General features: G+C 42.3%; 1 protein-coding gene across 1 annotated transcript; it reads left to right on the top strand.

Moving 5' to 3' along the window:
- Positions 1-10,693, top strand: LYRM1 (LYR motif containing 1). The gene is made up of 4 exons (XM_082064466.1): positions 1-152; positions 7,526-7,684; positions 8,677-8,769; positions 10,354-10,693. Exons 2-4 carry the CDS (start codon positions 7,526-7,528, stop codon positions 10,468-10,470), a joined length of 369 nt encoding a protein of 122 aa, XP_081920592.1. The 5' UTR covers positions 1-152; the 3' UTR covers positions 10,471-10,693.
- The last annotated feature ends 1,219 nt before the right edge of the window (positions 10,694-11,912 follow it).

The following is an 11,912-nucleotide window of genomic DNA, read 5'->3' as shown; positions in this document are numbered from 1 at the left end:
CCGACGTGCCCGACGCCGCACGCACGGTGAGGGCACGAGAGGGCAACGGGCCGCCACCTCCCGCGCCCACCGAAGCGGGGGGACGGGGTGCAGCGGGGCGGAACGGCCGCGCGAAGGCGGGGAGTGGGTCTTCAGCGCGTTTCTTCCCGAAGGTAAAGCGAGGGGGGTGGAGGGCGGGCAAGCCGACACACGGGGAAGACAGAAGGGAGAGGCTGGAAATTTGCGGATTAGGCCAGCCCCCTCCGATTCACGCCTTGGTTCCGCCCGGCTGCGGGGGGCAGTACCGTCTCGGCCACTAGGGGGCAGAAGGGCGCCCACGTTTGTAGCGCCCCCCAGCAGCCGGGCGGCTCCGGGCAATGGCGGCGGGGGGGCACAGGACGCTGGGGACAGCCCAGCCGCGCAGCCACCCAGCTCTCGGCCACAGTGCCACTGCCCGCCATGTGCCGTGTGGCCATGGCCTTTGCCGGGCAGCCCTGACCCCCAGGGCGAGGAGCAGCTGTGCTGCCCAGCCAGCCCCGGGCTGCAGCTGGCCCAGCTCCCTGGTGCTGGGTGAGGGCCCTGTGTGTAACTGTGCTGATCACCACACTGTACAATCAAAAGAGTTTTCTTCCTCAAAACCACAGGAGCAGGTCGATTTGATGAAAGTCAAAACGATTTTAAAATAGCCAACAGCATTAAAGGCTTCTGAAATTGCCCTTCATTCCAAGATCCGATGTATAAAGATATAAAGATATAAAGAGTTGTTTGTCCTGTTGTTAGTTGTGTTTGTGTAAGGTGAATTAGAATACTGACAGAATGGTGTATACAGGAGGAACTATTATTTGCCATTTAGTAACAGGATGCCTAATTTAGAAGAAGGTTCCTTAAGTGAATTAAGTCTGAAAAATTCTGCATTAATGGTGGTGTCTGATGGCCAGGGAGTCCTGAACCTCCCGCCTGGGCCTGCAGTGGCTCCTGTCAGGGCTGCCCTCCCATCCGTCACTGCCAGGCCTGGGGTCCCCTCCCCACAGACACCGGGGGCACACTGGGGCTCTTCCCGCGGCTCCACGTTCCTGTGCCCAGCGCTGTCTGTGGGGCAGGAGCCCCAGAGGCCGATCCAGTCGCCATTCAGGAGAGTCCAGTGCAAATATCGTGTGAGGTTTTGTTGGCAAAACTCCCAAATTTAAATGGGATTCACACACTTGTTTTCCAAAAACCAAATATTTTTTCAATATATGCCCTGCTACAGTTGTGCAATAGTGACTAAAAACCATATCTATCAATGTCCTGGGACTGAAAACGGAAACAGAGGGTTCATGATTATTAAATGACCCACAGAATGCAGTAAGAAAGGGGGGAGGGAGGATTGTTTCTGTGCTAGCATTAATATTTATACCTGTTCCAATGCTGGGAAATAGTTCTATTCATGCATACAGTTGCATTTGGTCCAAAGCCAAGGTATGAATAAGGTGCATAAATCCATACTGGGGTTTGTGTCCACATTGTTATATTTCTGTATCCTATATTATATGTCAGGCCATCCAAGGATAGCTGAGACTTCATTTTCCCTGCTAAATTTGTTGCACTGCATTATACCTCTCTTTCTGCTTGTGACTAATAAAGAACTAAACACACAGGAGGAGAAAATGGTTCTAAATGTATGAAAGCATGAGCAACAGGGTTGCACAAGACTAGACACAAGTTCGTGTTGCTTTAGAGTTTACATGGATACTGTGTGCTCTTCAGGAGAAGGCTAAGAAATATGTAAAGCAATTTTTTTGTTTCCACCTCCCTAAGTCAGCATTTCTGTGCTTCCTGAGGCTGCTGCGGCACAGGAGACACTCCCAGAGCAAGAGTCTGTATGTCCTGCTGAAACCAGATAATGCCTCGACCACCTCAGACTAAGAAAATGAAAGCTCTGTGATCAGAAGGCACTAGTTAAGGGTTTCCATTTTCGTCTATTCAACTGAAGAAAATGTCGAATACTAATTCTCTGCAATTTCACTTATTTGAAATTACGTAGGAAAACCAGTAATAAAATCTAAGTCCTTGCTTTTACTATTTATATTATCTTTGCATGCAGTTTCCTTTTTCTGATCAAAAGACCGCTCCATGTGTCAGAGAAATCTTAAAAGCGATCCAAGTTTAGTCAGAAATCCGAGGCACGGATAGAGTGGCAGAGTGCTCATCCCAGCTGATGAACAGCGTAAGTACAAAGACTCAGAGAGGCTGCTTCAGAGGTGTCGATCGGTGTTTCAGATCATTTCAATTTGCCAGCAGAAAGGCACTGGCATGACCAAATCTAAAACCATGTGAAAGTCTGCTTGTTTTCAGATACCGTTATTCAATAACTTGGTTCAGTAACTTGGTTCTCTTGCAAGAGATTTACGATTGCAGCTTGTAGATGGAAACAGAGAGAAATGCTTGGAGTCAAATTAATCCTTGATGAGAAAGTCTTGAAATTTCCAGGCTAGTGTCATTGGTAGACACGAGGATGTAACACCATCATGGAAGAATATGATCCTTCACTTTAGTTTGTTTTCACCATGTGCAGATGGAATATTTTAGCTGTGATTGAAGTTGTGCTAAGAACTGGTTTTGGCTGAAGTCTTAAAAAAAAAAGCTACGAATGTTCAATCAAGAATGAAAATCCAATGGAGTTTTCACTTTGCTAGGTACATACTGCAGCCACATGTGGTCGGTGTTTGCAGGGTACTACTTGTCACAGGCCACTAAGTCATTATTTGGGTAAAAGAAGATAAAATGACTTTTTGTGGAAACTGGATTTTGAAATGTAGTGTCACTGGAAGGCATGTGACCTGCTCGGCTGTCACAGGAATCTGTGACCCCTTCTCGTCTCCCTGTGCCACAGGAACTCATTGTTTCAGTTGTTGGCCCTCAAGGAAACGATAGACCAAATTCACTGCTGCCTTAAGCAGCGCAGACTCATTTTGGCAGACTCGCACAGAAGATGAATATGGATTACTGACCTCTACTTGCTGTGGATTGCTGTGAAAGGAATGATTGATGATCTGTTGCATTGGCAGCAGGAGAGAGACTGCAGGTCACTCTTTTGCTGAGTGTTAATTTAGTGGCCAGATATGCACAGTTTTTTGCATCTCTTTAAATAAAAGTTAGCCAAAGAGTGCATTTGAAAATATAAGATAAAGCTTGTCACACCGGCTGTAACTGATGGTGTTCCATACTATAACATGGATGCACTATGCTTTTGAATTATGTCATTTATTTCCATAACAGAAATGTGCTCATAGCTTGATTCAGAAGGCAATCAGCCCAGCAGTTTGTCACTGTGTCTTTAGGACTCGTTGCCAGTAGCAAGTCAGCTGTCAACTAGAAGTTGTGCTGCTCCTAAATAAAACATTTTACATCTGAGAAGTTCAAAGCCGCTTTTTTCAAATTATTTCACGCAGAGTCTGTTCCCCGCCATCTCCTCCCTTGAGCAAATATGGTTTCAGCATCAGCACTAAGTGTATGCTACTAATGCGTGCCCTAGTTAGCTGGGATGTAAAAGAAGAGATCTATTGTTTTAAAATATCCTGGTTTTGTTCCCCCATGGGCTCTTACTTTTACCCTTTGTTTCCTAAAATCCTCTATGTACTCGCTGCTGGCAGATTTTATGTTTAAAGTGAGTAGCTAATGCTTGACTTGAAAAGAAAGGATGAAATAAAATAGACTTACAACTTCAGCAGAGGAGCCGTGCAGATGGAAGGAGAGTGTTGGACACGCTTTGTTAGCCAAGCATCCCTCGCTGGGAAGCAGCTGTGATTTAGCTGCTTGTATATAAGTAGTGAGTCTTGGTGCAGCTTGCCTTCTGTCCTAGCTTCGCTTTGACAGTACAGTACTGGGGTCATTTTACAGTGCAGATGACAGATTCCTTTCCTTATTTTTATATAAACTTTTAATTTAAATTCTAAACAAATCTGCAAATAGCAAAAGAAGACTGGTGTTTCACTGATTATTCAGATTATTGAACTTCCGTGTCAACCGCCTAAAAATCTAAAGGAATGCGTTTTTGTTTCCTGAAAGAAAAACTCATCATTACATTTTTATAGTCGAAATGATTATTTTAATTAACAGTGAAAAAAGTTTGAGTCTTCATCATGCAGTCACTCATTAACTGCTCAAGCCTCCTTTGCAAGTTGGGATACAATGGGATATTTTGTGAGCTTGATCTGCATGTTGATAACAGGGGTTTGCATGTAGATCAAAAGACCGATACAACCCTGCATTGTCAGGACTCTGCCGCCGCATCCAGCAAATGTGGATTTGGAAAGCAACGCTTGGCTTCCCTCCAAAGGCTCAATTCTAACAATCAGCTCGAAACCAGCCTGCAGCCTGCCGCTTGTCCCATCCATACCTTTGTGCGAACAGACCTACCTTTGACCTCTCCTGGTTTGGTTTGTTGCCGTAAACACCTGAAATTTGCTCAGCTAATACAACAGCCCTGTACTTTCTGACAAAAACGCCTGTGGTTAACCTCTGTGGGCTGCATTCTGCAAGGAAATGAAGGGTGGTAGAAGTTAAATGGGTGTGCCTACCACAAGATGAGTGTTAGTGGGAAAGTGGTGTAACATCCACTTAGCATTCCAGAGATGTGAAATATAATTATGATTTAAATGCCAGAGATGTAAGTTGCAAGATGAGTAACCACAAGGACATGAAAGCCTCCCTTATCTTCCTTTCTGTCCCACTCAGAATCATTTTGCACACCCACAAAACTAATACAAGCAGTGTCACTTGACGAAATTACTCCTGATACATGACTTGTACAGTCACTTACATTTCTGTCAGTGTGGGCTCTGTTTATACCAAAGAAAAAAGAAATCCAATCTCATTTACATTTTAAGTTGGAAGTAATTTTGCTCTGGGTGGAATTATTCCCTGTTTACACTCCCACTCAGACCAGAGTCTGACCCAGGCTTTGAGGTTTGGCCAATTTGTGTCATCCTTTCCCATGACAGAGGGGGGTCCTCTGTCTGTGAAGGGCTCCTCACACTTTCATTATGCGTCTTTGCAGAAATGATTTATGAGCAGGTCTGTAATGTTAGAAATTGTTGACTAAGTGAGCTGCTGGTTGCTGAGTATATATGAAAAGCTGCTTAATGCCCTTTACATCATCTAGCATATGTGGGAAGGAGAGCAATAATTCAATGCAGCCCATGCCTAGATGAGGTGCTACACAGTTTTCTATCAATTCCAACACTTATTAAAGAAAGAAAAAATAAGCTCCAGGTGGGGGAGTGGAAACAACTAGCGGGGGAAAAAATTGTTGGTTTTAAACTTTTAAGGAAAATTTTCATAAACAGATTCTTGAAATCCGAAAGCAAAAGGTGTGATTACAGCTCTGAGCAAAGGGCACGCACTGTCCCAAGTTGTGGCCTTGGAAATTGTCTGATACATAGATCAAAATTTAAACCTGTATTTTAAACATGTTTCCCCTTATTCCTCCTTTTTTTTTTTTTAATGGATTCCATCGAAACCTAAGCTGAACGTTTCTAGTGCAGTACTACCTTCTGGTAGCTGTCAGCAGGGAACAAAGAGTTTTACCAGCTACCCCAGAGGTGACACCTTCAAATAGAAGCAGAGGGGTGAGGCCAGGAGGATGTGATCTGGGACCCAACTTATGCTGGGTCAGCCCTTGCAACTGAACTGTTTATTTTCTGTACAAAATATGCACTTGAAAGCAGGAAGCAATGATTTTTCAGATACACATACATACGTAGCTTTGTGTATGACTAATTTTATTGCCTGAAATGGAGCGGTAGAGTGGATAAAATGAAGCATTTATTCCAAAGTGTTTGAAGAGCTGGGACTGCCTAGCTGTTTTATTGTGGCTATTTGTTTCCTAGAAATACCATAAACATTTACTAGGAATACTTGTTTTCTGGGTAGGAAGAATAATTTTTATATCTGGGGGAAAAACATATGATTGGTTAAACATTTTAAAATACAAATAGCAAAATAAATATGTTCTCTTTTAAGAATCAGAGAAAACCAGTATTATGTCTGTACTTCAAGTCCCTAACAGAGCACATTAAACAACAAAAAGCCTTTAGATCATAGCAGTAGTTAAGACAAAAAAGGCCAGGACTTAATAGTTTGGGATTTTTTGAGGAAAATGGGCCAAATCCTGGCTTCAGGTTAGCATCTGTAATTCGGCTTTGGTGAGGAGAACATGGTGTGAGTGTCTGAGGCCACAGAGGACCGTCCTGAACTGTCAGTGGGGGTTCAGCTGCTGTGGCAGAGGCAGCCACTGGAGAAGTGTATGGCTTGAGAAAACTTTCGTTCAAAACTGTCATCTACTACCCACAATAACAGGAATTGCCACAGACTGCAAGGAGCTGAGTGACAGCCACGTCACCAAACTTCCCACAGGAGTTTGGGTGCCTGAATTAGGAAGCAGCTTTTCCTCTATCGCCGGGGCAGAGGGTGCTCCCCACAAAGGGCATTTCCAGCTGTCCGAATTCCCCTGCTCCAAACCATCCTCAGAGGAGCTATTCCCAGCGCATGGCTCTGATTTCAGGGTATGTTCAGCCACAGTAACCAGAGCTCCAGGTTGGCAAATGGATCCTCAGTCAGATAATGTGCTGTCCCTGACACTTGTTCCTCATTCCATCCATATGCTTAACTTTGCAGTGCTGCTGCATCTTCCTTTTGGACAATAAGGTACCTTCGACAGTTGCGGTGTCCCTAAAGTCACCTAATCCATGTCAGAAGTGCTGTTATTCCAGCAGTGGATTTGTCTCAGGGACAGCTGTGGTCTGGGATGAAATAATGGCACCACTTACATGATAAAATACTCATTTACATACAGTAAGAATAGGAATTCATTCTTGATTTCTGACAAAGATTCTTGTCACACCTGGAGGCGGATTCAGTGGGCTCAGCAGGCACACGGCCCTCTTAAAATCAAGAGTTTCCTAATCCTAAAGTTACTCTGCGTGTCCTGAAGTGCTCAGGTAAAATAGCTTTCATCACCTTTCCATCACATCAAACTCCAGCTGAATCATGACTACCTACCGTCGTGCTATCACAAATAAGCTGTTTGGCTTCTGAAACCTATACTGGTTTTCAGCAATATAATGGTGGTTTTATCACATATTTTGTTCACAGATTTCAAGATGCCTTGCAGAGATAGGGTCAGTACTGGTATGAGAATCTCACAGGAAGGGGGATGCTTGGAGTTTCGGTGACTTGCCCAATGTCTGTTGCAAAACCGCAGTGAAACGCAACCCGGGCATTCTTCTACCAGGCTTGTGATCCAGCAAAGCACTAAAGCAAGGGCTTAACTTGGAGCAAGTTTGAATGGAGACAGACTTAGGTATCGGTTTAAATATTTTGCTGGACGGGGTCTTCAGCTTTCAACAGCTAATTACTGGTTACAGCTATTTTAGTTCTTTTCATATAGCTCAGCATATCTTTAGATGGTGGAAAGATTTTTAAACTCATTCAATTGTCTGAAAAACTTTACTGCTTGCTGGCCTTTTAGCAACTCAAATGTTCGTGTTTTATGTTATTTTTTTAGATGACACCAGTTACTCGACAAGAAGTTCTTGGCCTTTACCGCAAGATATTCCGAATAGCCAAAAAATGGCAATCGGCATCAGGACAGATAGAAGAAACTATTAAAGAGAAAGAATACATTAAAAATGAAGCCAAAATGTTATTCCGAAAGAACAAAAACGTAAGTGGGTGTCCTTACAGTTTCAAATTTCTGAATGATTCTCTTTTCACTCTTTGCAGTGCCTCAGTGGTCGGATGCTAAGATATTAATATAAAAGTCGAGTTCCCAAAATTTCATTCGCCTTAAATGCTGGTGCATTTAGGTTATAGTTTAAATTTCACTGCTGAAATAGGAATAAGAAAACTAAAAAAATGCCAAGACAAAAATTAAATTCTAAAGATACTGTCTATGTAATTGAAGCAGGTTTTTATCTTTTAGAAAGCTAGCTAAGTGTATCATTACACATGCAATGGCAAAGAACTCAGTAGCTTCTTGTACTTCTTTTTTATTTTCTTTTCAAAGCAACAATTATTGGCACTTCTTTTGAAAAGAAGGACTTTAATTTTTTTCTTAAGGAAGAAATTTCAAACCCATTTTGAAAGAGGTGATACATACTCCATGGACATCAAAGGGCCTTATTGTAATTCAAGATTATAATACTTATTTATATCCCATTTTGGTCTGGAACTAAATTGAGGTAATGCAAAATCAAAAAATGAATTTAAGTCACAATTTACACCACATTTCTGACTTCAAAGGGAGTTTCTCGATAGGGTGATAACAGAATGTAGATCAAGAAGCCTCTTCCCTTTCTCCTCTAGCTACCTTGCAGAGTGATGAATGGGCAAGTGTGGTTTTCTTTTTCATGGATGTATTAGTAGTTTACATGTGTATTGTCTTTATACAAAGAAAATGCCATGTTTGGGTAAAAACCTCCTTCTGTAGCCTCAGTCGTGACAGCTTCTGGGCCTTAATATCCAGTGCCCTCAAGCCCAGAACTGTTGAATCAAGGCAAACACTAATGTTACCTTTTATGGATATGAAAAATACAATACTTGTATCCTTGGGATTGCCAAAAAAAGCTAAAGAAAGTCATGTGGCTGGGCATCATTTACGCTTGAGCTTCCAATTGCTAATTGCTGTACTTGTACAAAATGTTTGTATGATCTTAGGTAACGGATCCAAAGTTGATTAAGCAGTGTATAGAAGAATGTGAGGCAAGAATAGAAATTGGACTTCACTATAACATTCCCTACCCGAGACCTGTGAGTATAAATCTAGTCACAAATTCTTCAGCTATACCCACTTAGCTCTCACTGGGCAACAAAACCATAAGTTCACATCACTGTCACCACACTGCATTTTTTGATAAGCTGGTATTTAAATGCTATGTTAAAACAGAGCCAAGTAAGTCAAATATATACTGAAGTGTTCCCCATCTCATTTCACTGTAAATTGGCTAATTTCTTCTCAAAATAAGGAGCCAAGGCCTAAATGGAGTTTCATGAGCTAAACTCCCAAGGCCTGTGAATACTTAGGCAGTCTTGACCCACCAATGAATCATACTACGTAAAGGAGAGGAATGGAATCAACTCTGTAAATCATTCCGCATAATAAAAGGGAATGAGAGAACAAAAATATTTAAGTACATCTGCCACAGATACAATAATTTTCATAGCCTACATTACTGGTAACTGTTCTCCTGCTCATAAATCAGGTCTTAAAAAACACCTGCCCAAGCTGCTGCTTCTTTTCCCCTGTTCCTAGAGAAAAACATGCCCAAGATTACCAAAATGCTGAAAGTTGCAGCAATGTCTTCTATTGCACCAGTCAATACAGTTTCCTCACTGTCCAGTCACTTCTGTCAATTATACTTTACACTGCCTCCAATAAAGACTTCCTGTCTGCTCCTGTTGAATAGTTTACATTTTCACATCTATGGTTCCTGTATCAAGGCAGTAGAAGATGCCTAGTAGATAGTCACTGTTAGCATCTGTTTCACATATAGCAGTGCTCCTAGAAATGGGCTTAAAATGTGTGCTCTGCAGTAGCCTCAAAATTCCAGGGGATCAGTCCTAGATCAGCTCTCTCACACAAACTGGATGATCATTATTTTTCAGATTCCAGAAAACTCTATCGTTACTTTAGCCAGTGCTTTTACTACTATTTGCACTTAAACAGTTATCTTAGAGGATGACAGCCTCAGCAACAATAACAGCTGACTGCTAACACCTACATTTTTCAGTCACTTAGGGGGTGATACAGCTGCATGACTCCCACTAATAGTTTTATGAAATATAAAGACTTTGTCAATCAAAGGAAGAGCCTGTCACCTATTGCTCCTTCTGCTTGTGGAGTCAATGACATCGATTGTGCATTTTAATATGGCACATATGATCATGACAATAAGGCGGCAGTCTTTCAATGCATACAGTTTGGGGTTATTTTGTGACTCGTTAGCTAGGTATGAATAAAGCACATGTTGCTTTCAGACATCTCCTCAGGAATTTTTAGGGTTTTCTACGTCTTACTGTTCTGGAACAGTTTCAGCAGTCCTATTTCAACAAGTATTTTATTATTACAGTCTGACATCACACTACAAAATAAGGTTGCTAAAGCCTAAAATATAAAGGATTTTAATAAAGACAACATTTAGGGCATGAAAGTTACACCACTAATCACTTCTCAGAAAGTGCTCCTCCTAGAAATCTAATAACATGGTTTGAGACACTACAGTTTCCCCATCCAAAGTGTGCAGAAATTATTTAAAGTCAGTGAAACCTAGTCTGTCTATATGTCTTCTTGTAGCTTCTCAATTGGCACCTAACAGGTGGGATTTTCTTTTCCAGATCCATTTGCCTCCTATGGGTCTTGCCCATAAGCAAGGCCGTACGTTGCGACACCAGGAAAAGTTAAGGAAGATTTCTAAGCCAATATACCTGAAATCCCATGATGAAGTTTCATAACTCACCATTTAAGCTGTGATGTGTAATCACATCATTTAAAATGTGGACTGTAAACCAGGTAATTTGTGTGCACAGCTGTGAATGAAGCCGTTTTGGTCACTTGTTCACACATTTCCTGAGGCCACAAAGCTAATTGATACATAGCTTACGATGGATAAGGTTGGTCGCATATTTATTACATTTCAACCACTGGCTCATCAATAAAAGTAACACTTTTCAAGGAGTGAGGTGTGATATGAAGATTACTTTGACATCAAGACAAATTGCAGCAGGTTTTCAAACTCTGATAATCTATAGCAGGGTTCTGTGGTGGTTTGAGGATTATACATGCTCAATTGCGATTTAAGTCAGTGCCTTGTGTAAGGGCCAGCAACAACCAAGAAAGTCCAGGAGAACCACACAGCCACAGTGCCTCCAGAGCTTTGAATGCAAGTGGGAATACAGCGACTGCCTCATGCAGCTGCACTCCTTCCTCGCCTGTTGTCCCTGGAGAAACGTTCCATTTTCACAGTGTCCTTATGGTGAAGTATTGTTTCTAAAAGGACAGTAGCAACAAGACAGCAGAAATCACACCACTCCTCCTTTTTCCTTTTTGCAAACTACAGAGGAGTGGCCTAGAGCCTCTATGTCAGCTTTTTTTCCCCTTCCTTTGGAGAGGGTGTGGATGTGAAATGCAAAGTTTGGAATGCCATTACACAACTCAGAATAAAACATTCCAGTGTTGGGTTCCTCAGGTTCCCATGCATGGACTGACTGAAAACTCTGCCTGCAGGGTATCACTGTGGGAGCAAGCTTAAGATGCTTTGGCGTCTTCACTGTGCATTTTTACACAGTTAGCTCTTCAGCAGAATCAACACACTGTCTCAACTATTTTAGTGTCAGGTTTTAATTCTTACATCATGAAAAGAACCCCAGTTTTACTAAAAGAAAGGATCTACAACTATCTCTGCAGTCTCTTATGTTTGAGTGGTATTTCTGTTTTGCAGGTGCCTCATGAATGGAACCAAAATGAAATTAATTTCTCCCTCACTGGCCACCAGTTGTTTGGCGTCTTTTGAGTCCTCTGGGTTTACCAAGCTCTTTACAAGTTCTCTTCAGTAAAGCTGGTGGAGCCTTGTGTCCTTCAGGCTAGGAGTGCCATGGGAGCAAGCTGTGGACAAGAGCCACGCTGTACTGGGACACTACACAAGCACAGCCCACAGCTGCTTTGAGGACAGAGGCTCGAAGCAGCGACCTATTCCAGCCAGAAGTTAGTGGTGGCAAAAAAAGGGCAAATTTGACAAATGTAGTGTATCTTGTTTCCTATTGAAGTGGGAAAAACACCCCTCCAACTCATCCGAAACTCTCCAAGCCCTAATAGACAATGGTAAAGAAATATTCTTCTCTACCTTAAAAATAAGTTAAAACTGGTCTTGTGAAGAACAGAATGGCAGTTCCTCCCC

Source organism: Streptopelia decaocto, assembly GCF_964273445.1.
Source record: "Streptopelia decaocto genome assembly, chromosome: 13".
In the NCBI taxonomy this organism is placed as follows: Eukaryota; Metazoa; Chordata; class Aves; order Columbiformes; family Columbidae; genus Streptopelia; species Streptopelia decaocto.
Note: the sequence above shows the minus strand (reverse complement) of the source record. Positions and strands in the feature narration are given on the sequence as shown.

Bases quoted from the DNA above. Each gene is read 5' to 3' on its own strand.
- LYRM1 (XM_082064466.1), top strand. From the start codon at position 7,526: ATGACACCAGTTACTCGACAAGAAGTTCTTGGCCTTTACCGCAAGATA. The intron at 7,685-8,676 runs GTAAGTGGGTGT...GTATGATCTTAG, and splicing joins TATTCCGAAAGAACAAAAAC to GTAACGGATCCAAAGTTGAT. The intron at 8,770-10,353 runs GTGAGTATAAAT...TTTCTTTTCCAG, and splicing joins ACATTCCCTACCCGAGACCT to ATCCATTTGCCTCCTATGGG.